At 59.1% G+C, this 27,966-nt stretch overlaps 3 protein-coding genes across 4 annotated transcripts in view; 1 reads left to right on the top strand and 2 right to left on the bottom strand.

Moving 5' to 3' along the window:
* NUP160 (nucleoporin 160) overlaps positions 1-16,939 on the bottom strand; it is a 30,282-nt gene extending 13,343 nt beyond the window's left edge. For both annotated transcript variants that reach the window (XR_008238841.1, XM_052811935.1), the window contains exons 1-19: positions 16,711-16,939; positions 16,324-16,534; positions 13,624-13,846; positions 13,302-13,380; positions 12,343-12,457; positions 11,415-11,573; positions 10,327-10,404; positions 10,005-10,102; positions 9,073-9,157; positions 8,538-8,606; positions 7,708-7,791; positions 6,630-6,800; positions 6,404-6,503; positions 4,626-4,791; positions 3,886-4,001; positions 3,637-3,797; positions 2,149-2,282; positions 1,759-1,829; positions 58-217 (exon numbers count right to left, since the gene is read on the bottom strand). Coding sequence is in view for 1 of the 2 variants with exons in the window: in XM_052811935.1 (XP_052667895.1) it covers positions 58-217; positions 1,759-1,829; positions 2,149-2,282; positions 3,637-3,797; positions 3,886-4,001; positions 4,626-4,791; positions 6,404-6,503; positions 6,630-6,800; positions 7,708-7,791; positions 8,538-8,606; positions 9,073-9,157; positions 10,005-10,102; positions 10,327-10,404; positions 11,415-11,573; positions 12,343-12,457; positions 13,302-13,380; positions 13,624-13,846; positions 16,324-16,534; positions 16,711-16,913 (2,483 nt within the window). In the remaining variant the exon portion in view is untranslated. The remainder of the gene's footprint in view (positions 1-57; positions 218-1,758; positions 1,830-2,148; positions 2,283-3,636; positions 3,798-3,885; positions 4,002-4,625; positions 4,792-6,403; positions 6,504-6,629; positions 6,801-7,707; positions 7,792-8,537; positions 8,607-9,072; positions 9,158-10,004; positions 10,103-10,326; positions 10,405-11,414; positions 11,574-12,342; positions 12,458-13,301; positions 13,381-13,623; positions 13,847-16,323; positions 16,535-16,710) is intronic.
* Positions 16,940-18,015: 1,076 nt separating this feature from the next.
* LOC128152431 (basic proline-rich protein-like) lies at positions 18,016-20,453 on the bottom strand. The gene is made up of 3 exons (XM_052810648.1): positions 20,044-20,453; positions 19,510-19,686; positions 18,016-19,309 (listed from the first exon to the last, which is right to left on the bottom strand). The coding sequence occupies exons 1-3, from the start codon at positions 20,451-20,453 to the stop codon at positions 18,016-18,018; spliced, it is 1,881 nt and encodes a 626-aa protein (XP_052666608.1).
* Positions 20,454-20,868: 415 nt separating this feature from the next.
* PLEKHG3 (pleckstrin homology and RhoGEF domain containing G3) lies at positions 20,869-27,907 on the top strand. Its single transcript, XM_052812050.1, is given in 16 exon segments — positions 20,869-22,045; positions 22,142-22,242; positions 22,344-22,413; positions 22,498-22,544; positions 22,611-22,761; positions 23,513-23,647; positions 23,738-23,920; positions 23,994-24,086; positions 24,162-24,248; positions 24,371-24,404; positions 24,488-24,595; positions 24,735-24,809; positions 24,946-24,984; positions 25,098-25,423; positions 25,769-25,840; positions 25,913-27,907. Coding segments are annotated over 16 exon segments (3,264 nt in total). The 5' UTR covers positions 20,869-21,763; the 3' UTR covers positions 27,374-27,907.
* Positions 27,908-27,966: the final 59 nt, after the last annotated feature.

The following is a 27,966-nucleotide window of genomic DNA, read 5'->3' as shown; positions in this document are numbered from 1 at the left end:
CCTGGTTACAGCCCGGTGAGAGCGAGCACCTCGCAGCGGGTTTACAGCCAAGGATACAGGAGCGGCAGAAAGTCAGCCACTATTGCAGTAATGAGATGGGGCCAGTTCAAACTTGTTTCAGCCAAAGAAGTGTTTGGTTGCGAGAAGAGTCGAGATATGATGTGCTTTCTGGCTACTTCCTGAAAGAATAGCTCCACAATTGTTTGAGGGGCGGATACTAAAAATACAAGTTAAAGAAACACTGAGAAAAAAGCCCGCAGCAGCCATCCCAGGCCTTCTACACCATGCTGTGCTCATCAGCCCAAACATCACAGATTAAGTCAGAGCAAAACAGTAAGTATGTTCAATACTCGAACTTGTTGGTTTTGGATTTCTCTTGCTGTCTCGTTAAGTCAGAGGGAGGAGCAGGAGATCAAAGAGCCACATACTGCAACGTTTATTAACCACAACTCAATTATAACAGGAAAGAAAAAAAAAAAAAAAAAAAGAGCTGTGTTCTCTCTCCAGTTGCACTACTCGCAACCCAGCTGCAGCTTTCCAGCATGACCGAGTGTTTTGCAGGGCAGGGCTGAGGGAGTGCTGATTTGGCTATCTGGCTGTCTTCAAATGCCTCCCTCATTCCAGCACCCTAAGCAGCCCAGTGTCCCATTAGCGAACTGTTCTCAACGCCTCTCCCCAAGCTGCCACCTCCTTTCTATCTTCCCTACGTTTCACATATTTTTCCTGAAGCACAGCAGTCAAACAGGACTTTCCTCATGAGCGGGCCAAGAAATAACCCACGACACTGGCACACACAAAGGATGTTTTCAATTTCGCTTTCATGCGCTGACATTTACGTCGAGGCAACTGCCTCCTGAACCGAGACTCTCATTCAGGGTGAGTTCAGACTCTGAAGATCGCAGCCTGCTTACAAAGAGCACAGATGCCTCAGGCCTGTCAGCACACGGAGGAAATTCTTCCCCAGCTCACAGTCCTTCACACATGGCACTGCTGCCTGTTTGCCACTGATTTTCTCAGCTCCCTCTGAAGTGTCTCAGCCTCGAAGCGCCAAGCAGACTAGTTACAGCAGGCTCTTACCTGTGCATTTTCTCCCCTACCCTGCTCACCACCTCCCTCTGTAACCACTTCAAGGTACACATCCTCCTAATTAAATTGCCTTACAGTCTCACCCATTAGGATTTCTCCCCCAAGACAGTAACCCAAAGCGTACGTCTTTGCAGCAAGACTTTCAAAATGTGAACGAATTATCAGCTGCAATTTCCCCCATGAGGTACTGGCTGTGAGCAACATTCACGTCTGAATTGCAAAGTGTGGGAAGCACAAGCACGTTTTGGGGAAGTATTTCTATATTCTCTCGTTTCCCTGAGCTGCTGCTCGTGGTCACTGTGGGATGAAGGCTAGTGAGCAGAATAGACATGGTCTGACCCACTACAGCCACTGTAACATACAGGAGCAAGAGGTGAGCTTGGCTGGTACTGCCAGGGCCAGAATTAATAATGTTTGGCTGAGCCAAATCCTCCTCAGGCTGAGAATAAGATCCACGTCTCCAGTCTGAGTCCAATGCTACAAGATACTTTGGTTTTGTTGTTGTTTTTTGGTGGTGGGCAGCATGACAAACATCTCCACATAAAGTGGGGTCATCCAACCACGCACTCCATTAGCTCACTGCATGAAGCATTTCCCTCGGGTGGCAGAGACACAGAGTGCAAGAGGTATAAATAACAGAAACTGAGAGCTGATGAACGGTGGACGTCTTACCTAGTTTATGTGGTGTTACAGCAGTGGTGTCTGCTAACTCCAACACAGATAGATGCTGCAGATTAGATTCCCTAGAGAAGAAAAAGCCATCAGTGAAGAAACAACAAAACGCCTCCTGCTTTAATTGTGCTCATTGTTCAAATCAAATGACTCCTACTGCTGAAAAAGGCAACAGTGCACAGAACATAGAGACCTCACACGGCAGAATTAGCACAAGGCAAAAAGTCAGCTCAAAACATGAAAGGGGAAAAAAAACCCTCCCCAGCACAACCTGACTCCTAGAGTGATACTCCCACAGCAACCACCAGCTTTTCATACCAGGAAGGGCATTTCAGGTGGATTTAGCAGGAACCTACAATCAAAGACAGAACGGGCATGCTAGAGACTTACAGCGTGTCGACAGGGACGTCTGATGCCAGGCACTGGCTTGCCCACCTGATCAGGTAGTAGGACAGCAGGAGGGGAGAGGTGCGGTGCAGCAGGTCCTGCTGAGACTGGAAAAGCTGTCCCCCTCCCAAAACCATCTGCAAGCAAACCACAGAGGTTGGCACACCGAGAGGCCAAGCTCAGAGAGCAATGGCAGGAAAACGGCAATCAGTGAGGTTTGTATCAGGCCCAGCTCGTCCCTCCTGCAAACACCAAGGAAGTCAGCAGCCCAGCAGTTAACTCAACCCATCGAGGAGACCAGCAGGACTCCTGCATGTGCCAGAATAACCCAGTCACAAATAACAGTGTCACCTTAGACCAAGGGATGAGTTAATTATTCTGGTGGCCCAGACCCCGTGGGGAAAATTTAAAAAGCAAAGCTATGTGCACATGGAGTGCTTCTCTAGTCTGCAAACACCAGCACCTGCTGATGCCAGGGACACCAGCAAAAACGTGCTTTGTGCCGCTGCAACACCACCACTGAGAGTGAAATCACAGCTTTGCTGCAGAGACCATCTCGGGGCCCAGCCCTGCTGCCCAGGCATTGCATCCCTGTATGCTCTAGCCAACAGCAGCACAGCTAGGTGAGACGAGAGAAAAAACGATCCACGCTTGTGAAGGACAAAAGCATGTATAGGTGGCAAAGCAGCAGTTCCTCATCAAGCAAGAAGCAGGTCACATGCCTTGTGGTCTGTGACAGCCTGGCTGCAGAAGGGCACCTTGCAAAGTGCTTTAAATGCTCCCAGGGCAACCTTATCCAGGAAGAAGGGGATTTCTTTTCAACCAAGAAACTACTACAGTAACCTTTCCAAGTAAATAATATTGGTTTAAACAACACTCCCCTTGTCTGGGGACTTGTTCCGCACCCCTGCGTCCACCCAAACCATCAGCACCATCTCTTGTGCGGCCACACGACCAACAGGATGGATCCAGCCCAGCCCACCCCATGACCACAAACACAGCTGCCATTACAGCAGCTGTTTGCACTGGCTGCAGCAGCCTCACGGAGGCTGAAACCAAGGCCTCTGGGTAAACACTGCTGCTGTGACGCAAAAGGTGCTGCGTGCTGTGTTGCCAGAGAACAAGGCTGCAATCGTGTGCGTGCTGGGCTGCGCAGTGGCATAGGAGGGATGGGGAATAGACGGGAGAACTGTACATGCTCAGGCAGCGCTGAGGAAACAATGCCCTCCTCCTGCAAAGAGAGTTTTGCTTCCTGCTTCCTGGATGCTCAGCATGGAAAGAAGGAGTTAGGGTGTGAGTGCAGCGCACCACTGCTTTGCTTAGGATGACAAAAGCAGCTGGAGGAGAGAACAGGGCTTGCCCAAGCCTGGGGCTAGTTCAAACAGCCTCCAGTGTTTTGTGGGAAGAGACAGAGCTCACAGTCTGGCACCAGCAGAACCCCAGAACCAAAAGTTCAAAGAGCATAGCAGTAGCTTCAAGGGCTGTACTCACAGGATCTCCAAGCCGCAGCAACAGCTGTTGGAGGATCAACAGGTCCCGACAGATCAGGAAACGGATCGTGGCAATCTTACATATCCCCCAGCAAACCACATTGACAGCGGTACCACTACTATACAGCTGGGTGAGGTTCATGCGCATATTTAGATGATGAGCTGAAAGATAAAAACACCGAGATAAGGGGAGGAACTAGACCGACAAGAACACTTTCCCAGCCCAAACATCCTGCTGTAGAGCTATCACCTCTTTCCATGTCAGCATCTGTCTCGTAGTCCATTTCTCGGATGAGCACTCCAATGGCATGGATGGGGTTTCTGATCTCCTGCAGTTTGCTGTGTATATCCTCCATCACATTTTCCCTGCAAAGTGAAAAAGATAATAATAATCAGCAACGTGAAATCTAACTCAAGAGGGCTCCCTTTCCTCCCTTACTGATTCTCTCTGGAGGGGAGTGTATCTGATCAGCCTGGACATCTTTATAGGAATCCTCTTCTGGCTTGGAGTTTTATTACAGCGCCTGCAGGGACCAGTCTATTTATTCCACTCCCCCAGGCTACCAGGAAATAACAGTCAGATAGCTGGCATTCCACGGGGGAATGATTTGAGGCGGCTAGCACAGTAACCACATGGCTTGACCAAGGCTCTGACCTCTACCTAGTGTCTACAGGCACTTGCTTTCCACACTGCAACCACCACCTAATAGGAACTTGTTCCTTTTCTGCTCTCTATCTCACCTGAGAATCCCCAAAATGTCTTTTCAGGAGGGCCGCAGGCAACAGCAAGGGGGTTCTGGTAGACCCTGCTAACCTCACCAATACCCACGCTCCCCATCTGTGAGGGGACCTGGAAAAGTCTCCTGCAGCACAGGGAGAGCCTGCACATCCCAAATGTGCTCTGACGCCAATCAAGGATGGCTCCAGGCAATCCCTGCTCAGCCATCCCTGCCTCCCTGCAGGGGAGCTTCTGCAAAAACATCTTCTTACGTGTCATTAGCTATCAAGTCCTCCAGGATCTGCTCTGCAGCCTTTTCTGGAGGCTGGAGGCGGGAGCAAGCCATTTCCATTATGAATGCCATTTCCATGGAAATTGATTCTCCGATCAGTCGAAGGCACTGGACAAGACAGACAACATCACGAGACATCTCCAAATCTGTAATGAAAGAATCTAACTGTATATTTACAAGAGATTTCAAAGCGAAGGTGGAAGGACCATTCAAAAACCAGTTAGTTCAGCTCCTATCAGCAAACTACCAGCATCAGATGGGTCTCAGTCCCACATGTCAAACTGACCCTTCCCTGCTACCTACAAGGCCAAATTAAAACTTAGGAGTTCACAAGGGGAAGATTTGGGCTTTATTATTTGGAAAGTAAAAAATACTGATACAACAATAAAACAACGAAATTACCTCCAAGGGATTTTCTCCAGCCACAGGTTGAAAGGAAATAATTAGTGCAGCATAAAAGCAAAAAAACCCCCGAGCAAGTGGCTCAGATAGCTTAGCTCTGCCAAGCAGAACACACTCTCGTCACAGCAGCTATCTATTTGCAGCACTACCCCTCAGAGCTGAGAGAGGATTTTCACATTCTTAGAATTGATCTGAAAATTCAGTACTGAGGGTTTAAATCACTGCTTTGCAATGCAATCCTTTATGTATGTGTTTTTAAAATTAAGTCACGTTTTTTGAGAAGTTTGAAACGGACAGGGCAGGAACTGCTAGCCTCCCAAACCCAGCCCAGGCCTCCAGCTTTCCTTTTCTCACATCCAGAAATAGCTCAACCAAATGGATGACGATTCTTCTTTACAAAAATATAAAAATCACTTGACCATGAAAGTGGAGCTTAGGTAACATTTTCCGTTGCCTTTTTCTTGTGAAACGTCATTCCACAGCCAGCAAAGCATAGAGGGCACTGTGGCGACAATATTAACGACGGGTTTTGCACACTCTGGCGTTTACTTCCCAGCGAGAAGAAACGGCACAGTCCCTCACCACAGCTTACGTGAAAACATTTATACAAAACCACTGCAGTAAATCTAAGTTTGCAGAACTGGGCAGTTGAGCCCAGCACGCCAGGGTGCTTAGAGGATCACAAGTTTCCTTCTCGTCTGTAATCTCTGAAAGGAGTTTACTCCATCAGCAAGACCGAGAGGTTGGTAAATTTTACAAAAGAGAACCACTTGCACTGAGTCAGAGTAGGTCTTGCAGCTCTCGGTGGGGATGGCAGAGCTGAGCAAGCACCCAGCTGAGATAGTGTTAAGCAGGGTTCACATGGGGGGGTCACCCACATGATCAAAAACACGAGCTTCTGCATCCCGCTCTCCCCACCAGCACTGGGGACCTGCCAGCACACTATCGAGCTCCAAGAGAGCGGGCATGAAGAAGGCACCAGTTAACCGCAGCCTACACAGGTAGTTTGTAAGGCCACAAGGGCAAAGGATCCACCAATGCAGGTCCTTGTCACTGAGCAACATGCAGCCTGAAATCTAATATTCTTCCTTTTTAAGTTATCTGAAACGAGTCACAGCAGATTTGTAGCCTTGACACAGTTTTCTAATTCCCGGTGTAAGCATGACTGCAGGTTGCACAAAATAAAACTCCCTACAAATGCCAAAATAAGAAAACTATCTCCAGGTAGATAATTATGGAGTCAGGAGCACTTCAAGAGGCCTCTATGGAAACTCCCAAATCCCTCTGCCTAAGGCTTCCCTGACATGCAGTGTTTCAGCCTCCAACAATGGAAGAGCTCCATGTCTCCTCACTTACCATCAAAGATGGCAGCGTCGTCCTCAGTCAGGAGGTGTTCATTAGAGAGGAGATAGAGATGGTCCACCAAGGAGCAGGGCACAAGGAAAGACAAGGCGCCCTAGAAAGGTGAGGAGAAAGCCCTTCTTTGAGCTCCCCAAATCCACACCTCAGTCAGAACTCCTCCCTGGAGATGACTGCTTCAGTTGGCCGCAGTGGCCAAAAAGCCACCACTGCTCAGCCTCACCTTCTTCAGCAGGCACACCATGTTGGAGTAGGGATTCAAGTGCAGGGCCAGGGGCCGTGAGAGCGCTTCTTGGTATTGAAGGCAGCAGGCATAGAACTTGGACCAGAACTCCACCTGCAGCTGCCAAAACTCCTCCAGCGAGCACTCGTATTCTGTCACACTGCCCTGGAACTAGCGGGACCAAAACGAGACTTCAGATGAACACAGGCAGTGGAACAGAGAGAAGAATTGTAGCGTTCAGACTGCTGTCTTGTGTCCCATGACCAGTGCCACACCTTTACGTGGTTAAGGTTTATAAACAGCAGTTACAGTGCTCTTCCCCACCACCTTACTGTCAAAATGTAAGTTTTCCTACACCTGTGAATCACACAGCAAACAGCAAGGGGAACAAAGCCCACAAGAACCATTTCTATACAACCTTAGATAAAGCAACACCAACAATAACAAGAAAAAGGGCAGCACTGCAGATCTCTAAAAACATCATGCATGACGATTGCTATAGAGGATACAAACCTGCCTTTTTCTGTGAACTTTCTAGCAATCGTCTGAGCAGCCTCAAGGATGAGCTGCAGGTGGAAGGACTGCTAGCTTAGAGAATCAGGCATATCAGAGTAAAATCTGGAGAAGTAGGATAAAAATGGAGGAAATTCAAATCCAAAAGGACAGCCAGTTGATCTTTCAGATAGGTCCCCTAAGCAGATTATCTTCTGGTGTCCATAATTATGAGCAACAGCTCTGCGTGGTGGTGACCAGTGCCCACGCGCAGGCAGCTGAAAATGGGCACCAGGTGATGCGCCACCAGCAAAGCACACTCCATGCAAAGTGCGCCCAGGCAGCCGAGACGGCAGAACAGGAAGAAAGAAGAAAGGACTCCAAAAAAGAAGAGGGAAGGGAAAAGCCAGGCAGGAAGGATGAAGATCTCTACTTTTTTTTAAAAGTCACATAACTCCTTTGCAGAGACAAAGGACAAAACAAGGCCTGGGGTCACTTTGTATCTCACTTAACTTCGTTGAACCATCACAATACATACAACAAACGTAAGAACAAAACACGGGGTGGGGGAGGGGGGAAATCTCACCTCGCTTTCCACGGCTAAGGTAACCTCTTTTTTTAACTCATCCCACGTCAGATCCATGTGTCTCTCAGTTCCTTGAGAAAAGATCTGAAAAGCAGCACAGCAAACTTTTACTATAAAGCAAGAGCGCTGTATCCCTGAGGTTCAAGCAGCATTGAGCGACGTAAAGCAAACACAACAGCATCATCCAGTAATTTGCAGGACAAAAGTATTAAAAAAACACAGCTAGCTGCTAAATGTGGGGTACGTGAACGTACAGCCAGCTTTCGTCTTCCTATGGAAATGGAGGAAGCCTCCTGGCAGGCAGTGCACTGGGATGTAAGGAAAGAAGTGCTGCACACCTTCACAGCAGCTCTCTCTTATACCTTGCTGTAGGCTGCCATAAGGTCACAGCACAAAGAATCAAGCCAATCAGAGTAGTGGAAGTTTAGCTTTTCCATTTTTCCTGAAAAGGCACTGCATGTTGCCTTGCTCTGCCCTTTACAGCCCCAGAGGAGCCAGAACTGAGCGGATATATTCTGAGAAACAGCACTACAGTGGGCTGAGAGTCTGTTCACAGGGCTAAAGCAGCAGGCAATGAAAAGCAAGCTCAGCAACCTGCTGTCCGAAGGGAAAACATCTTCTGGAAACCACGTTCTGCCTCCCGCTGTCAGCACACACCGGCTGAAATATGGCACAACAGCCGCTGACTTGCTTCAGTGACTACTGACAGGTCTACAAACTATCAAACGCAAACTGATGCCAGCCAAGAGCTCCAAGGAATCCTGTTGCCTCACATCTAAATGGCCAGGAAGAAGCTGAACAGAGAGCGCACCAAATGCCCTCTCACTAACCTGTAAAGCCTTCTGGATAGCTGCATTTGTGAACCGGCCAGGCATGAAGAGATACTCCAGGTAGGTTTCCTGCAAAGAGAAAAAGATGGCAATTTAAGGACACACACGTCAGGAGGAGAGCATTTAAGATACTGCTTCTGGTCTTTCCTCCCATTCTCAAACTCATCCCATGGATCTGTATTTCTTTCCAGCTTCAGTTCATACCCCCATCCTGCTCCAACCTCTCCCCTTCCAACCCCTTAGCAGTTCCCCTTATCGAACAGTGCTTCCTGCACACTCCAAATCTTCTTTATTCATGTGTCTTGTCTCAAGGCTCTCTCTTGACTGACTTGAATTTCTCCTCATCTCTCAACTTCTGGTTTCATAACCGTGCTTAGTGCTTTAATGCTGTGGTAACAGGAGCTAAGGCTTGTCCCCTTTAATTTGCAGTCATTTTAAGAGTGTATCAATATAATTTGTACACTTGAACTGTCTTAATGTTCTCCTGGGCAGAGAAGCTTCGTTACTTCTTGTTGCTATTTTATAGTCGGCTCACCCTGGGGTCCTGATCGTGTCGAACCGTCACTTCCTCTTCAGGCAGTGGCTGCACAAAGACCTGGTTCCACTGGCCCGCAACATTTCTGGCAGAAAAACAAAACCAGAATCAACTTTGCATTGCAGTGCTCCCACACAGCGCACCTGGGAGCAGCTACCTGAACCAAACCTGTCACTTTCACCAGTGATCACAGACTTACAGCAACCATGGCCCTTTAGAGCTGATAACAGGAGCTTTTGATTAGTGACAAGTGACAGATTTAGCCAGGAGAACTTAATGGAGGCATCCCCAGCCCTAAGCTAACAGAACAGGTTGGATTCCTTCATTTCTATCAACATTCTCCTCATCACATGTGCTCACCAAGCAACTCTTTCTCAAACTGACCAGTAGATTCTTCTGCCTAAACTTGCACACTCACAGCATTTTTTCACCCACTATTTAACTCCCTAGTCCTGGTTATGCACCAAGCCTACCCTCTCAGCTTCATAAAGGCAGGGATGATTCTTTCACATCATGCAAAACATGATCTTTCCTGGAAGAGACCAGATGGTTATGTTTTGAAGGAGGTGTCGGTGAACTACAGCCCTCCCTCCAACACACTCACAGCAGACTCCACTTTCAGCAAGACTACCACCCAGCTTTTTAAATTTTTCACATTCCTGCAGCTGAGTTGTAGCTTCATTAGAAAGCAGAACCAAAAAAAAAAAAATTCCATGTAATATGTGCTGCAGAAAGACACAGTTGTTTACAAAACGAACACTGCAATAGGAAGAACTAGGTACTGCTGCATCTCCACACACTTTGGTCAGCAAAGCAGGGCAGGAGACAAGTTGAGGAGCTTGAACAGGGCTTTTAATGAGCAGCATGTGGAGCGGCTCCTGTAGTTACCCCCACAAAGCTATCAATGCTAGCGATTCAGCACAGAAACTCACTGCTCAAAATTGATGTATTTCACAACGGTTTGATTCTCTTCGTTGTGCCACAGTGCCCAGATCTCAGCCGAGGTTAAGGCAAAGTCAACCAGAGTCTCCTAGGAGAGAGAGGGCAAATTTACTTTCTTATCATAAATTCAAGTACAGCAGAGAGACGTGTGTACTTAACGACAGCAAAACATTCCCTCGTATCGTTTAAGCAGGCTTTGGGAAGAGTTCTTTATTCACTCTCAAATCCCCAAGTCCAGGCCTCTGATCTCTCAGTAAGCAACCCTCCCCCTTGTCTCGGTGCCTTCTGGGGGAGCCGGGCCCCACTGCTCACCTGCGAGGAGAACAGGGAGGATATGTGGTCAAGGCTGTAGCGGTTACTCTCAGTGCTCACCAGCTGGAAGACACAGAACTACAAACGCACCTTGTAAGTCATTTGCTCAAGGACAGCTAAGCCAATAACCAGCACGTCACGGGGAAGCTCATCTCTCTGGTCCCTCTCCTTGCCTGATGCTACAGTCAACAGACCCCTAAGGGCCGAGGGCAGGAGGGCCAAGCTGAATACACCACGCACAGCCAGCCACGGACCCTGCCAAGCTGACCGTCTGTGCCACGTACCGACATCGCTGGCTTCAGCCTTCTTGGCAAGGACACTCATCTCTGCCTGAGTCTGAAGGATTTCTAGCTGTCTTTTGAAAGGCTAAACCAGAAAAACAGTAACACCATCACTGCTGGGCACTGCTCGCAACAACACGACATGGGCAAGTAAGGAGACTAAAGTGGAAAAGCCCTGAATCCTGAGGCCACTTGTCGCAAACCAAGCTCTGGGTGTTCTCACCAGAGCAAGCAGAGCGCTGGTGGGACAGCAGAAGTCACGACACACGCTTCTGCTCTGTATGTGAATCCCCTGGAGAATGGAGAGGGTAAGCTGTCCAACAGATGAGACTGCTCCGTGCCGTCATTCCTGTCCTGCTAAATTTATTATTCACCACAAGAAGCAGAAGTTCTACAGAAGTCAACATTTGGCAACGCACAGCGATGCGTCTGCATGCTCCCAGGAGCCCGACATAAACATACTATCAGTATTTCCATGCTTTTAGCTCCTTTTGGACCTTTCCTTTTCCCACGGCACATACGTGCTTTTGGGATCCTACCGGAACAGGAGGTGGACAAGTGCACTAGCACTCAACAGATCAGCTTAGTCACACAGGGAATTCCAGTCCCAGGGTGAGGGCACGTGTATCCTGCAGAGTTTTGAGAGCAAAAATGTTTATTCAGAAAGTACTGCTCTCTCCAGAGGGTCAGACATGAAACTTTTCCCTATTTCTTGCCTTACAGGCCCAAATCCAAGGAGGAACAACATATTTGCCATGCAGCCCAAGAAAGATGCATTCACAGCGAGGAAGCCCCGTCACTCCATACCTGCCCTCGCTTGGGCGCATGCATGTACACGCCGAGGTAAAGCCCCAGGGACTGGGAGAAGGCCAGTCGCAGTCGATGCCCAGTCCCAGCTGCAAGCCGCAGATCCCTGCTGACCGGCATGAACTCCAGCAGATCTGCAACCATCAGGCACATTTGATCCTATGCAAAATAAAGGTGTCAGGAAAGTAGCATAGGAAAGACTCGGGACTGAGAAACTGCCCTTCTCCCTCATCCTTCCTCTTCTGGCCAAAGTCTGCCCAGATCTTCCTCTAAAGGATGCAAATAAAGCATCCATATGCACACCCAAACCACTGTTTAACACTGTTCAGCTTTCCCCATCTCACCTGTGCCCTCTCCCACCGAGCACACGGGCTTTCAGAGCCCAGGCACATACAATAAACCTTCCCCTCCCTCCTGTAATGCACGCACGCATTCCAGTGCAGATGAGCCGTGAAAGCAGTTGTGCTGGTCCATTAGCTTTGGCACTGATATTGGAGCAAGTGGCATGCAGCGAGCAGAGGCTTTTATTAACTTCTTGTTGACAAGGAGCCACATTACAAAGACACTCTTATTACCACAAAAGCAGTATAAAATCCATTTGGTCTGCCTCCTCAGCCCTTGAAGAGCTCCCGCCTGCCTTCCTGAAAGCTCCAGTACGTTTCTAAATAACCTGATACTGCCTCTTATCCTATGCGCAAGGCTTTGCTACAGAGAAGACCCACCAACTGCTTTCCAAATGTGGCTACAAACACGCGCCACAACAGTTTTCACAAATTGCCCTGAACCCCAGCGTGTAGAAGTTGACTCAGTGACAATTTAACAGCACACCAAATCTATGCCAACTACTCCGCCTTCGTTCCTTAAGCGTCAGACTATCGCTCAAGCAGCGGTGGAAGACGCTGCTCCCCCAAATCCAGGCCTCGCTCACCTTATAGGACCACATCCGAAGTTTATGGTCCTGGCAGAGAGCAAAGAGAAAGGCATCGTGATCTAGGCAATGAACAGAGAGGCTGATAGGCAGGTCCGATGGGCCACAGTCACCTCTGAAAATACAGAATTTATTTCAACAGCTTAAAAGAAAATCAAGGCTAGCGCATAGATCCAAGGCACAGGGTTTCTATCACGCTGTGTTTAAAAACAAATAAATCAGTGGTGTGAGATCAGGAGGAGAGAGCAGCGTTTCAGGACTGTGCGGGTCAGCATCCAAGGCACAGAGAAGCCCACCACACCAGTAATGCCCAGTTCTTCACCCGCTTTGGTAGAGCCGAAGCACATCCCTGGCTTCCCCAGCCCCAGCCTAGTGCTTGCAGAACGCAGGCGAAGGATCCAGAGGGAAGCAAGGATCCGACCAGCCAGCCCCAAGCAACGCACTGCTGATGGTCGCAGTCATTCAGGGCATCAGGGGACTCGCTATCACTTCCAGGTAACAGGGCCTAGAATTTGGTTGTGCGCTCTAAGATACCGTAATGATTACGATCCAACACCAAGCCCAGTCTGCACACAGAGCGTCTGTGTCATCCACAGGTAACCTCTGCCGGTCAGGAACAAGCCTGACATTTCAGAACAAGGGCAAGAACATAAAACTGTTGTAATCCTTAATCTGCGCTGGCTGCGAGCCATATCCTGGGCAAATCCTTGGAGGCCAATTACTAGATATAACATATTCGTAGACACAGACACGCAGAATCAGCAGGACCCCATTAAGATGAACTAATCCAGCGTTCAAGTCCCAACTTCCGTACCGTGATAGGCCCTGTGACCCAGTTAACTTTTTTGGCAGAGTATTTATAGATGCTGACTTGCCTGTCTTTGACTTCAGCTAGAAACTCTAGGTGAGGGAATCGAAAAGACAAAATTAGCTCTGCTTATTCGTCACCAGACACTAACCTGATGGCAGTTGGCATCCAACCGGTAAGGAAACGCTGCATCACTGAGCTCTGTTTCAATTCCACAACCGAAACCATTCCTTTCAAAATAAAAGCGATATTAAGAAATACTTTGAGTACTCATTAACAAAATATTTACTGCCACCAGCAAGGGGCTTCACAAGCATGATATAAAAGAGCTTTTGTGTGTGTGGACTGAATTTGTACAACACATGACAAAAATTAAACTCGAGCAAAGCTCAAAGCTAGGAGAGGGGATGCTACATGGAGCGGTGTTTCGCAGAGAGGCGGATGCGAGGAGGCAGCCTGTTCCCGTTCCTTACCAGGCACATCGTGAGGAGGCAGCTTAAGGACGAAGATCCCTCCCGAAGCAGAGGGCAGAGCGAAGAGAGCCTCCCCCTCACTGCTGAGCCACGCCGCTGAGGCAACAGAATTAGATGCCAGGCCTGGCATGCTGGGAATCACATAGTAATTTGAAGGATCTCTGAAGTTGATTTTGCCAATATCTGTAAACACGGACTGCATTTGGCTCTCTGTTATCAGCTCCTGGAGAAGGGAAACAGCAGAGAGTACAAAACCCGAGCACACATACACAAGGCACAGAAAAAACAACCAGACACCTATGGAATGGCAACTGTGATGCTGCTACTTGATAAAAAGGATTTTTCCGGTAAGAACTCTCATCACTACCACTCCTGTTTCCCTTACTGTTAACCCATGACCACTGCTGTTCACAACCAGATATGAAAGGGATTTCAAAACCCGCAATTTTCTAGCAGAACGCTCACTTTCTCCCCCGCTCATATACTGTAACACCCCCAAAGGAGTCCCGCAGCCCATCAGCTGCTTTGAGACAGCTCACAGCAAAATGCTGATAACAAGTCCTGTGAAGAGCAGCTCTGCAACAGCACAGCATCATCCCTTGGGAAAGCTGTCTGGAACACTAAAAGCAAGAGATAAGCTCTCCAAGAGAAGAAAGGGACCTGACAAGACACACCAGAAGCAGACACGAGAGAAAAAGTCACAGCAAATGGGTAAATGAGATGTAAATTTTGCATAAGATCCATCTTCCACATGAAATAAAAAGATTCTATGCCTTGCTGCATAGAGGGCAAGTTACGAACACAGCCAGGCCTCCCTCATCACAAGGCCGGGCCCCAGGACCACCAGCAGAGCCACCTCCAACCTCTGAGCCTCATTTCAGGTTATGTCACCAACTTTCATCAAAATCAGAGCCCTATTCACAAATCTGAAATACCCTCAGCTTTGGGGCAAACGCTGCAAGTCTGATGCCTACGGCTTCTGCCTCCCCCACATGCGGTCTGAGCACATTCAGTTCCAAACAAAGCAAGAGATTTCCAGCTTGCTTTTCCTATCTGACTCTTATGCCCAGCAGTTTTCACTTCCACATAGAGAACTACCCCACACTGATGAACGCGCTTGCTGTATCTGGTCAAGAATCAGAGGACTTGGGAGTTTAGCAGTTTATAACACCTGTAAAGAAATTTAACTAGAAAAGTTTGGAGAGTAAGAAACTAAAGCGCGGAGTTTTCCACAAAACTCAAAGAGAGCCTGACATGCTCCAGCTCTGCACCTCTGGAAACACCAGAGGGTTCCAGCCTGGGGTACAAATCCCTGCCACAGAGCTACAAAACCGATCGGTTGTGGTGGACTGACCCAGCTGGCAGGTAACTGTCACCAGCCGCGGGCCCCAGCAGGGCATGGGAGAACAAGAGCAGCAAAAACTCATGGGTCAAGATAAAGACGGTTTAATAAGAGAAGGAAAGAGGAAGAATAAAATAAAAACAAGCCAAGCAACGCCAAGGCAATCTCTCACCACCTCCTCCAAGCAGCCTGATGCCCAGCCAGGCGCCGAGCAATGGTCAGCTGCCCCAATTCCCTCCCCGTGTTGCTGAACACAGTGTCACAGCACAGGGACTGTCCCTTCCCAGCCTCCCGCCCACCGCAGCCAGCTTGTTGGGGGGGGGGGGGGGGGGGGCAGAGCGAGAAAAGGAGAAGCCCCCAGTGCTGTGCACGCACTGCTCAGTGACAGCTCAAGCAGCAGCATGTCCCCAACTCTGCTTTGGTCACAAATCCGCCACACAGCACCATGCGAGCTGCTGCAAAGAAAACCAACTCCGTCCCAGCCAAAACCAGTATATGGTCTGTTCGGCAGGGAAAAAAAAATCCAGCCCAACTGGAAAGGCTCAGGAAAAGCTGAGCTTCATACCCATCAGCAGCTCACCTCCAGTGTTTCGACAGCCAGCCCACATGACACAGACATGACAATGGCGACAGGGTTTGCGTGAAGCCCCGTGACAGGGCCATGTTGGGGGTTGATCCTGGTGGGCAGTGAAGGAGCACACAGCTGCTCAACCGCTCCCTCCCAAATGGGATGGGGAAAGAGGAAAGGGAGAATAAAAGCAAGAAAACTCAGGGGCCAAGATAAAAAGATAAAATAATTGCTTAAGAAGTGAAGGACAAGCAGAAGAAGAGAAGACAAAACAAGGGACACAAAGGCTGGATAGACCAACACCCAGCCAGTTCCCAAGCAAAAACTGCAAACCCCTGCAAAACCCCTGCTTTTCCCTCTTATCGCCAAACACAATGTCATGTGGCAAGGAACATCCCTTTGGTTAGTTTCAGTCATCTGCCTGGTTGTGCCCCCTCCCAAAGCGCTACACACCCCCAAATCTATTCACAGGGGGGGCAGAGTGAGCAACAGAGAAGGCCTTGAGGCTGTGCAACCACTGCTCAGCAAAAGCTAAATTATTAGCGCATTATCAATGTTGTTTTGATCACAAATCCAAAACATGGCACACACAAAGTACTATGACGAAAATTAACTCTACCCTGGCCAAAAGCGGTACAGGTGGGAAGCAGCACTTTGTGCCCTTGCTGAGAAGCACGCCAAGGCCTTTGCTATTTTGCAATGTGCTTAGCGGCTTCGCTGAGGGCCGTTGACGGGCAGGACCGAGGCAGGGGGCTGACACAAGCAAGAAGCAGGCCACCCCGGTACTCACGCTGCGGTACATGCGAGCGGGATGCGGCAGGAGCAGGCGATGCACCGTCTGCCCGGTGATCAGGAGGACGACCAAGTGATTCTGCACCTCGCAGAGGTGCACGCCGCCCGGTAAAAACGGGCAGCCTTGGATGTGGAGGCGTACGGCGTTGTTCAGCAGGTTGACGTCCAGAGATTCCTCCACCAGCTCCACCGTGTCTCCCGACGTGGTCCTGAGGGAAGAAACCGGGGGTGGCATGAGGACGGTGGGCACGGGCAGGGGAGGGAGATGGGCCCAACCGGGCCCGGGGGCAGGCCCAACCGCGGCGGGAGGGGGCCGGGGCCAGGCGCCTGCCTGCCCCCGGCCCCCTCCCGCCGCGGCTGGGCCTGCCCCCGGGCCCTCACTCACCACCGCACGAAGCGGTTCCTGGTGGCGGCGGCGAGCTGCGCGCTCTCCTGGTAGCAAAACCCACCCGCGCTGTCCCCGTAACGACCGGCGGGGAGAGGAGCCGTCCCCGGCGGGCTAAAAACCACCTCTTGAAACCGTCGCGGTGGGCCCCGAGCCGCCGCGCTCAGCTCCAGGCAGCTCCGCTCCGCCAAACCCGCCGCCATCTTGCCGCCCGCCTTCCCGCCTCACCCGCGCGGGGCATCACGGGAAGGGAGGCGCGGGGGGTGACGGGGAGGGGCGGGGGCTGGCGCGGGGCGGGGCGAGTGTTGCGGCGCCCCCTAGTGGGCGGGCGGGGGAAGGGGGCAGGGTGTGGGGAGGGGGGATGTGGGGAGGGGGTCTAGGGAGGGGGGATTTGGGGGGAGGGGATGGGGAGGGGATTTGGGGAGGGGGTCTAGGGAGGGGGGTGGGGAAAGAGTCGGGGAGGGGGATTTGGGGAGAGGGGAAGGGGAGGGGGGATATGGGGAGGGGCATTTGGGGAGGGGGGATATGGGGAGAGGGTCTGGGGAGGGGGATATGGGGAGGGGGATATGGGGAGGGAGGTGGGGAGAGGGTCTAAGGAGGGGTTATGGGGAGATGGGGTGGAGAGAGGGTCTGGGGAGGGGGATTTGGGGGGGAGGGTATGGAGGCAGGGGGGAAGGGGAGGAGGATTGGGGAGAGGGGTCGGAAGGGGGTATGGGGACGGGGGGTGTGGGGAGAGGGTCCTGGGAGGGGATCTGGGGAGGGGGGTTTGGGGAGGAGGGTCTGGGGAGATGGGAAAGGGAGGGGGTTTGGGGAGAAGATATGGGGAGAAGGGTGGGGAGAGGGGCACGGGGCAGGGGCTGGGCTAGGGGGGCCAGAGCCGCCCCGTGTGTGTGTCCCCCCCCCCAGGCAGCACCCACCACCCCGGGGCCCACCGGGTGCTGCCGCCCGTGCCGCCGGCTGCTGCCGCAGCCAGACCCGCCGCCTTCCCACGCCCGCCCAGCCGGGCACCGCTCCGCCGGCACCCGCCGTGCCAGCCTCCGGCACCCGCCTCTTCCTCACGCCTCGGCCCCGGCGAAGCAGCCGGCAGCCGCCTGCACGTGCCGGCGAGGGCGGCGGCGGCGACCCCTCGGCCTCGCCGCTCCGGCGACGCCATACGCTCTCCCCGTGACGCCGCGTGGCGTTGGTGCCGGGGGCCTTGCCGGGCACGCCGCGCCGGGGGGCGGCCGGCCTGGAACAATCCTGCCTTTGAGCGGGAACCCGGCGCCGGCGGCACAAGGCGCCCGGCCGCCCGCCTGCAGAACGGCCCTATTCTGGCGGCGGCAGGTGCCGTGGGGTGCCGCGCGTGGGCCGGGGGCTCCAGCTGCCCCCCCTGCTCGATTTGGGGGGCTCAAAGGACCCCGGGGCCGCTGTGGGAGCCGTGGGGAGCTGGCGGCGGGCGGCTTTCGGGGCTCCCGCGTGGCGGGGAGGCGATGCCGTGCCGGGGCGGGAGCCGGACGCCGGCGAGGGAAGGGGCGGCCGTGGGGATGGAGGGGACGCCGGGTGCATCCCCCCGCCCGCGGGCACCCACGCTGCCGCGGCCCCGGGGGTCTCGCTCACGGTGCCCCGCGGGGCAGGGACCCCACGGGGTGCCCGTGTCCCCTTCGGGTAGGGACCCCGGGGGGGGGGTGCCCGGTGGGTGCGGGCTCCCCCCGCGCCGTGCTTCTGTGCACCCCGGGACCGTGCCAGGACCCTGCCAGGGCCACCCCGGGACCGTAGCACCGGGACCGCGCCCGGGAGCGTGTCCGGGAGCGTGTCCGGGAGCGGGCGGGGGCCGGGGCGACGCCGGAGCAGCCCGGCGGTCCGGGCGGGGCGGCCGCAGTCCCCGCCCCCGGGGCTCTCCCGCCGCTTCCTGCGGGCACGGCCGGGCCGGGGCGGCGGCGGCGGCGCGCGGTGAGTCCGGCCCGGGGCGCGCGGGCGGCGGCGGGAACGGGGGCGCGCGGCGGACGGGGCGCGCCGGCGGGAGCGGGACACGGCGCGCGCGGCGCGGCGCCCCGGGGGTCCCCCCTGGGGAAGGAGCCGGGGGTCCCCGCCGGGCGGGAGATGTCGGTCCCGGAGCTGTGGGTGCCGGTGGGGCGGGTACCCGGGGGGTGCCCGGCACCGTGGGTGCCGGTGGAGCGGGATCCGTTGCGTCCCGGTGGGGCGGGAGCCGTTGTATCCCCGTGGGGTGGGAGCCGTGGGTCCCGGGGTGCCCGGCGCTGCGGGTGCCGGTGGGACGGGGAGCTGTGGGTCCCGGGGGGCTCGGTGCCGTGGGTGCCGGTGGGGCCGGCACCCTGTGTCTCGGTGGGGCAGGAGCGGCGGGTCCCCGTGGGGGGGGGGAGCTGTGGGTCTGCAGGGTGCCCAGGGCCGTAGGTCCCAGTGGGGCGGGAGCCGTGGGTGCTGGAGGGAGCACGGGGGTGGAGGGTCCTGGTGAGCCGTGGGGCAGGGCCGTGGGTCCCGGGGGAGGGCAGGGGACCACGGGTCCTGGGGGTGCCATGTGGGGTGACCTGCGGCACGTGGGGTGACCCCCGGGTGCGTGCCGGGGGGGCTGGGACGGGGGTATCGCACCGGGACCCCCAGCCACCTGTGGGGTGGGGGTGCCCCGCGCCCCTCTGGCAGGATTACGTGGCTGCCGGCCACGCGGGACGCCACGGGTGCCGGGCACTAAGAGGCTTTGGCAGCCCCACGGGGTCGCCGCCGCCGTGTCCCGGGAGCACGGCACCGCTGGCGCGGGCCCCGGTCCCACCCGGGCACGGCGTCGCGGCTGCCGCGGCGCGGGGTCACCCGTTGTGCCGGACCACCTGCGGCACCGCGATGCTGCGGGCAGGAGTGCCAGCACCCAGCTCGTGCCCGCCGGGCACCGGCGGTGCCAGCCAGGGCCGGGAGCGATGGCCGCGCCGAGCCGTGGCAGCTGGGCTGGAGCCGGCGGCGACCTTCCCCGTTCCCAGGGCCGCTGGGATCCTGGAAAACGCCTGGAAATGGTGAACCGCCTTCCCTTATATGGTTCCGCCGGGCTGGCCGTCCTCCGGCCCCGCTCGGCCGGCTGCCCAGCCCGGCACCCCTGGCCTTCCCGCCCTCTCCTCTCCTGGCGTGCCGTGCCAGGGCCCTGGGAAAGCGCCGTGGGCCGTGCAGGAATGTGCGATGGGGCCGGCGATCCCTCGGCGGGGAGAAAATACCACCTCCCTCGCGCCGGCACCGGCGGCTTGGCACAACCTCGGCCCCTGCCTCAGTTTCCCCCAGCTGGGGAGTTTTGGGGACCCGCCGTGCCGGAGCCAGCCGGCAGCCCCCCGGCGTCCTTGCCTGTGCTGCCGGCAGCACCCAGGGGCCGCATCCAGCTCGGTACCCCAGGGGGCTCTTCCGTCCCCCATGGTGGGGCTGGGGGTACCCGGGGGCTCCGGCAGCCCCCAGCTTGGGGGGGTCGGGGGGAGCAGCCCGTCCCGCCGGGGGTGAAGGTCAGGGCTAATCCCCACCCAGAGGAGGCGGCAGGCAGGAGCCCCCGGGCTCTGGCCGGCTGCGTGCCCACCGCGGCGGCGCTGGGGGGGTAAGAGGATAAACCCCCCCCCCTGCCCGGCGGGGCGGGCCGGCGGTGGCCGGGGGACCGAGGCGAGTGGCCGCGGTCCCTGTGACGTGGGGCCGGCGCCGTAATCCTGGCACGCTGAGCGGATTAGGGCGGCCGAGGACGGCCTTCGGGGACGAGCTGCGGTGGCCGCAAATCCTCGGCCGGCCATCACGTGGAGAAGCCCCCGCGGGCACCGGGGCGCCGTCCCCCCGTGGCGGGCACGGGGCAGCTGTGCCCCTGTCTGGCCCCCCCCGGTGCCAGCCGGGTGTCCCCTCTTGTCCCCCGGCAGGGACCCGGTCGTGGGTGGGGATGGGGGGTCGGACCCTGCCGGGGGTGGGTGCTCGGGGTCTGCTGGCCCCGGCGTCCCCGGCGGTACGGGCTGCCTGTGGGGCTGGGTCCCCCCCTGGCCGAGGTGGCCGCAGGGTCGGGGCACAGCTGAAGGATTTGGGGTTTGGGGGGGCTGCTCCCCAAATCACCCAGAGCCAGGGTGCCGAGGCGGTGCCCCACGGCAGAGCCAGCTGTGCCGGCACCTGGGGGATGTGGGGCTGGGCCCCCGCTTAGGGGGGCAAGGCGGTGGGTTTTTGGGGGGGGATCCTGGCTTGGGCGGGAAAGCCATCGGGAGGGCGGTGGCGGGATCGCGGCCATGCGGCACGGCGGGTACGGCGGGTGCGGGGAGGAGCTGGCGGGAACCGGCCTGACCGGTTCGATGCCGGCACCCCCAGTGCTGGGGGGCTCGGGCAGCCCTGCCGCCGGCACGTGGCCCGGCTGAAGGTCACCGTCCCCACGGCCACCCGCCCGCCGGGGTGAGCGAGCTCGGTGCCCTGCCGCAAACCGTCCCTCTGCCAAAAAGCACGGTGGGGAAGCGAGCCCTTGCCGCTCTGGCACGCTTTGCCGCCGGCGGCCGGTTTTCGGGTGCCCCAACCGGCTCGGTGGCACCGAGCGGTTTCGGTGCCACGGGAGGATCCCGGTGCCGCGGGGGAGCGGTCGGCGGCACCGGTGGTCCGGAAGGGTGAGCCAGCGCTGAGCTCACCGGGAAGGTGTCCCGTGGGTGCGGCGGTGACGCACGGCCCCGGCGCGGGGTGCCAGCGTGTGGGGGCTCGGCGCGGCGATGACGCTGGTCCCGCCGGAGCGCCTCCTCCTCCGGGAGCGCGGCCCCCGGCTCCTGGGGTGCATCACCCTGCTCTGGGGTAAGGGGGAGGCGAATCCCCAAATCTCAGGGCCCCGGGGGGGGAGGGCTGTGCCAGGATCCGGCCGGGCCCTATCCTGCCTGGCCTTATCCATAGCTGGGATTTTTGGGGTTGGGGGATGCTGGCACCCCCAGGCCTGGAGGGTTCGGCCATCAGGTCAACCCCGGGGGCTCTCCCTCCACCGTGGAGGAGGTGTGAGCCCCCCCTTGGCCCCAAACAGCCCCTAAGTACGCTGCTCTCCCCCCCCCCCCCAGACCCGCCCTGTGCCCTGCCGGTGCCGGGGGATGCCGGCATGCCGGTGCCCGCCTGCCCGCAACGCCCTGCCCTGAGCCCGGTGCCGGAGCCCGGCCGCGCCATGGAGGAGCCGGCCGGCGGCGGGACCGAGCCGTGGGCTGAGGGGCTGCGCAACAGCAACAACAACGCTTCCCCGGGGGGGTGGCCGGGCACCCGTGGTGGGCACCCCCTGGCACCTTTCGGCGGCCCCGGGGCCGAGCCCAGCTACCTGGGGCGGGTGGTGCTGGAGATCGTGGAGTCGGAGCGCACTTACGCCCGCGACCTGCGCAGCATCGTGGAGGTGAGCGCTGGCGGGGGGGACAACCCTTGGATGGGGTTTTGGTGGGGACGGCTGGTTGCACCGGTGCCACCGTCGCCAACCGTGGGTGCCCGGCAGGGTTACCTGGGCAAGATCATCGACACGGAGGAGCCGGTGCTGCGGCCGGAGCAGGTCAGCGCGCTCTTCGGCAACATCGAGGACATCTACGAGCTCAGCAGGTGGGTGCTCCCGGTGCCGCCGGGGGGGGCACAGCCGGTGCCACCCCATCCTGTGGCTGGTGGGGGGGCTGCCATCACCCCGTCCCCTCTGTCCCCCCTAGCACCCTGCTGCAAAACCTGGAGAGCTGCGCCAGCGACCCCGTGGCCGTGGCCGTCTGCTTCGTCACCCGGGTAAGCGCGGGTACGGCGGGGGGGCACCGGGGGGGACGACCACGGGGTTGTGCTGGGCTCTCACCACGCTCCCCCTGCCCGCAGAGCCAGGAGTTTGCCATCTACACCCAGTACTGCAACAACTACCCCAGGTGAGTGGGGGGGGCGCGGGCGGGCAGGGGAGCGGGCAGGGGGCTGAGCCCGCTCCCTGCCCGCAGCTCGGTGGCGGCGCTGGCCGAGTGCATGAGGAGCAAGCCGCAGGCTCGGTTCCTCCGCGAGTGCCAGGAGCGGCTGCGGCACGCGCTGCCCCTCGGCGCCTACCTGCTCAAGCCCGTCCAGAGGATCCTCAAGTACCACCTGCTGCTCCAGGTGAGCCGGCGCCCGGCGCGGTGCGGGCATGTGGCACGGCACGGCGTGGGCGCCCGGCAGGGTACCGGTAGCCGGCGCGGTCTGGGAGCCTGGCACGGCGTGGGGATGTGGCAGAGGATGAGTTCCTGGCACGGTTCAGGCAGCTGATGGGGCACGGGCAGCCGGCACAGCCTGGGCACCCGGCGCAGCATGGGTACCCAGCGTGGCACAGCCTGGGCGCCTGGCGTGGCACATTTCCCTGGCACAGCCTGGGCGCCCAGCATGGTGTGAGCTCATGGCACGGCACAGGCACTGGGCGCAGTCTGGGGGATGGCACGGCACAGGCACCCAGCGCGGCGCATCTCTCTGGCACATCCTGGTCCCCTGGCATTGCACGGGCACCCGGTGCAGTCCAGGCACCCGGCACGGGGGGAGCTCGTGGCACGGTGCAGGCGCTTGGCACAGCCTGGCGCGCGGCATGGCACAGGCACCTGGCGTGGCACGCTTCCACGGCACAGTCCGGGCACCCAGCACGGCACAACTCCCTGGCACAGCCTGGTCCCCTGGCATGGCACGGGCACCCTTCCCTGGCACAGTCTGGTTTGCCGGCATGGCACGAGCACCCGGCACGGCCCATTTCCCTGGCACAGTGCGCACACCCAGCATAGCACAGGCACCTGGCACAGCCCGGTCCCTCGGCATGGCACGAGCCCCGGCACCGGGTACCGCAGCCCCGTTGGCGCTGCCCCGACGCCACGTCCTTTGCCGGCAGGAGATCGCCAAGCACTTTGAGCACAAGTCAGGGGACGACTACGAAGTGGTGCTGGAAGCCATCGACACCATGACCTGCGTCGCCTGGTACATCAACGACATGAAGCGCAAGCACGAGCACGCCATCCGCCAGCAGGTGGGTGCCGGCGGCACGGCGGGTGGCACCGGGCGGGCACCACCGCGGCGGCGGGCGATCTGACGTGCCCGTTCCCGGGGTCCCGCGCAGGAGATCCAGTCGCTGCTGCTGGGTTGGAAGGGGCCGGACCTGACCAGCTACGGGGAGCTGGTGCTGGAGGGCACCTTCCGAGTGCAGCGGGCGCGCCACGAGCGTGCCGTCTTCCTCTTCGACAAGACCCTCCTCATCACCAAGCGCCGCGGTGACCACTACGTCTACAAGAGCCACATCCCGGTGGGTGCTGGGGATGGGGGGGGGGGAACTAGGAGGGTGCTGGGGATGGGGGACTGACGGCCTCTCCCCGCAGTGCTCCTCGCTGATGCTGATCGAGAGCACGCGGGACTCGCTCTGCTTCAGCCTGGCTCACTACAAGCACGGCAAGCAGCAGCACAGCCTGCAGGTAGGGGGGGCACGGGGTGGGGGGCACCCTGGGGACCCCCTTGCCCAACCCCACTGGCCTCCCTGTCCTCCCCAGGCCAAAAGCGTGGAGGAGAAGCGTGTGTGGACCCACCACATCAAGCGGCTTATCCTGGAGAACCACCACGCCATCATCCCCCAGAAGGTGAGGGCAGAGGGGGACGGACACCACGCTGGCACCGGGGTCGTCCCCCCCTGCCCGGTGAGGAGGGGGCAGCTGCACCCCAGCTTCCCTCCCCATCTTCTTCCATCCTTCCTCCACCCCAGGCTAAGGAAGCCATCCTGGAGATGGACTTGTTCTGTGAGTGCTGCCGGCACCCCGCAGTCCCCTCCCTGCCCTTGCCTGTCCCCCCCGTCCCCCAGCGTCACCCCCTGTGCCCGCAGACCCCCCGCGCCTGCCCCGCTGCAGCCCCGAGCGCCTGAAGAAGAGCTGGTCCTGCCAGCCCTTGGGTGACGCCGCCGCCGAACCGCGCCAGGGCCGCCGGCAGTCCGGTGAGAGCCGCGCATCCCCGGCGTCCCCACCGCCGCCGTCCCTTCCCCGGGGCAAAAACCGTGGCTGGGTCGCACCGATGCCCGTGGGGGACGGTGGGCACCGGGTGCTGGCGCTGACGGGTGTCCCTGTTCCCCGCAGAGCCCTTCCAGTGCCGGGACCGCGCGGAGACGCTGCCGGATCGGCTGCACGGGCACACGGGGCGCAGGCAGTCGGGTGCGGATGCCGGCAGGGAGCGGGAACCCCAACTGGGGTGGGGGGCTGGGTGCCGGGCTTGGGATGCTGGGAGGGTTGGGGGACACGAGGATGACGCCGTCGTCGCCCGATTTGGATGCCCAACTTCTCCCCGCAGAGCCTGCCAAGCAGATCCTGCGGCAGCTGGGCGAGCAAGGTGAGCTGGCACGGCCGCTGGCACCGGCTGGGTGGGCGGAGGGGGGCCGGGGGGGGGTATTTCGGGGTGCTGCCCTCTCCCTAACCTCCGCTTTTCTCTTTCCTGGCTGGCAGGGCTCAAGGTAAGGCGGGGGCGCAGGGTGGGTTAGGGTGCCCGGTGCCCCCCTGCCCTGGCACGCCGCTTGCCGGGAGGGCACGGGGCACTGAGCCCAGCGCTCGCCCCTGCGCAGCACGCTGGAAGCGACGGGGCTCTCCTGGAGGCCGGGGACCCCCCCCAGCACCCCAGATCCTGGGCGGCTGCTGAGGGAGTGGTGGAGGAGGAAGAGGAGGAGGAGGAAGAGGAGGAAGAAGAGGAAGATGTAGAGGAGGCTTTGGGCAAGGACTACCAGGAGGAGCTGCCCGGGGCCAGGGACCTGCCGGTGGAACCCCAGGAGGAGCAGGTACCCACCCCAGCCCCCCAAACCCCAGGGAGGGCACCCACTGCGTCGTGCTACCCAAGGGACCCCACGTCACTCCTGGGGCACCCCGTATTGTTCCCAGGGTACCCCACATCACTTCTGGGGCGCCCGGCATCACTCCCAGAGCGCCCTGCATCACTCCTGGGGTACCCCGCGTGTCTCGCAGGGCACCCTACATCGCTCTCGGGGCACCCCTTGTTGCTCCCGGGGCCGCTGCGGGATCCTCAGCTGTGGCTTGGCCAGGACTCGCCGCCGGCAGCGGTCCTGCTCAGAGCAGCTGGGGGGTCCCCCCGCAGCCCATGACACCCCATATTTGCTCTCGCCCAGGCTGAGGGGCACCCACCGGCGCCGGAGGGACCCAAGCGGCCGAGCAGCTGGGGGCCGGGGAGCTGCGAGAAGGTCAGTGCAGCCCCGCAGCCCCCGCCCGGGGGTCCCGAAGGACCCAGCACCCACCCGCCCGCTCCTCCGCAGGCCGGCAGCTCCGGGGAGCACCCTGAGGGGCTGGGGGCACCCGAAGCCCCGTCCTCGGCGGGGACCCCGGTACCGGCGCTGCCCGGCGGGGAGGGGGAGCCGGAGCGTGCTGCAGAGGATTTGCAGGGGCTGAGCAGCGAGGAGGAGGAGGAAGAAGAAGGAGCTGCAGACAGCATCCTGCCGCCTTCGGTGCTGGACCAGGCCAGCGTCATCGCCGAACGCTTCGGCGGCGGCGGCAGCTTCTCCCGCCGCAGCAGCCTGGCGCTGGAGGGGCCGGTGGGACGGCCGGCCAGCCGCAGCGGCAGCGCCCTCAGCCTGGACGGCGGCCCCCCGCTCGAGACCGGGGAGCCCGGGGGGTCCCACAGCACCGTCCCCGAGCCCGAGCCCCTCACCGGAACCCGCCGGGAGTCGCTGCTTTCCAGCCGGGACCGCCTGCTCCTCGATAAGATCAAGAGCTACTACGGTCAAGCCGAAAACCGGGACGCCGGCTTCAGCGTCCGCCGCCGCGAGAGCCTCTCCTTCATCCCCAAGGGGCTGGTGCGAAGCTCCGTCTCCCGCCTCAACGGTCTCCCCCGGCCCCCGGCAAGCCCCGAGCCCCCCATCCAGCCGGCACCGGAGGAGCCGTGCCGGGAGAACGGGCTGCAGCCCCCCGAGCCGCTGCTCATCGTGGAGGAGGACGACCTGGGTGCCGGGGGCGAGGGGCCGCCGGCCGGGCCACCGCCTCGGTTGCTGTTGACCCCCCCGCACCCCGGCACCAAGGTGTACCAGCTGGCGCGGCAATACAGCCTCCGCATCAAGAGCCGCCGCGCCGGTGCCCGCCGCGCCCCGGTGCAGCCGAAAGAGGGGGACCCACGTGCCGGCACCCCCTCGGCGGCTGCGCCGAAAGACGGGGGGCTGGCGGTGTCCCCCTCCCCGGCTGCCACCCGCAGCCCCTCCAGCCCCAGCAGCGCCGAGCCCTTTGCTTGGCCCGACGTGCGGGAGCTTCGCGCCCGTTTCGGCGCCCCGCGGCCCCCGCCGGTGAGCCGCAGCCGCTCGGCACCCGAGGGGCCGTGCCGGGGGGGTCGGCCGGCCGAAAAGGAGCGGGGCAGCGGCCGAAGCCGGAGCGCCGAGGCGGGCGGGGGGTCCGGCACCCCTGAGCCGGTGCCGGCGCGGCACAGCAGCGATGGGGCACTGTGGGTGGCGGCGGAGGCCCCCCTGGGCTCCGGGCAGCGGGTGCTGGTGCTGGAGCGGCTGCCGGCCCCCGCCGAGCCCCCCGCCTACGTGCAGATCCGCTCGCCCACCACCCGGGAGAAGATCTGCTTGAAGGCGGTGGTGGAGCGTTGCAAAGCCTACCAGGCTTCCGAGGAGTACCGGCGGCGCTGCCCGGAGCCCCCCGACACCCCCGAGCCCCCCGAACCCCCTCGCCACGGCCTCGTCAGGGACCTGCGGCAGAAATTTCAGACCCTTGACGCCGCCAGCTAGGTGGGCGACGGGGGGGAGAAGGGATGTCCTGCGGACCCTCGGGGGGAAGGAGCATCCCACGGACCTCCAACCTAGCTGGAAGAAGGGGCACCCCGTGGACCCCCAACTTGTCCAGGAGCAGGGACACCCGATGGACCCCCCAGCTTCTCCAGGAGCAGGGACACCCCGTGGACCCCCAGCTCACCTGGGAGAAGGAGCACCCTGTGAGCCTCTAATCTACCTGGAAAAAGGGGCACCCGGTGGAGGACCAGCCTGCCCAGGAGAAGGGGCACCCCACGGACCCCCAAGGTTGCTTGGCAGAAGGAGCACCCTGGGGACCCCCGGCCTCCCCAGGAGCTGGGGCACCCCGTGGACCCCCAGCTCACCCAGGAAGAGCACCCTGTGGACCTCCAACTCACCTGGGAGAAGGGGCACCCTGGGGACCCCCAGCCTGCCCAGGAGCAGGGGCACCCCGTGCCCCCCCCCGGGCACCCAGCACTGTGCCCGGCTCGCTTTCACATCTTTATTAGAAAAAAACAAACCAAAACAAAACAAACAAAAAAAAACCCAAAAAACCAAACTGAACCAAAAGTTCCTCTCTGGTCGCCCGCGCT

Source organism: Harpia harpyja, chromosome 16, assembly GCF_026419915.1.
Source record: "Harpia harpyja isolate bHarHar1 chromosome 16, bHarHar1 primary haplotype, whole genome shotgun sequence".
Lineage (NCBI taxonomy): Eukaryota > Metazoa > Chordata > Aves > Accipitriformes > Accipitridae > Harpia > Harpia harpyja.
This window is presented reverse-complemented; position numbering and strand designations above follow the sequence as displayed.

What these genes read in the sequence shown, in the direction of transcription:
- LOC128152431 (XM_052810648.1), bottom strand. Translation starts at nt 20,453, where the DNA reads ATGGCCGGCCGAGGATTTGCGGCCACCGCAGCTCGTCCCCGAAGGCCG. An exon ending in GAGCTGGATGCGGCCCCTGG is followed by an intron (nt 19,687 to 20,043) that starts GTGCTGCCGGCA and finishes GGCGTTTTCCAG; the next exon opens with GATCCCAGCGGCCCTGGGAA. An exon ending in CAGGTGGTCCGGCACAACGG is followed by an intron (nt 19,310 to 19,509) that starts GTGACCCCGCGC and finishes CCCACCCCACAG; the next exon opens with GTGGCTGGGGGTCCCGGTGC.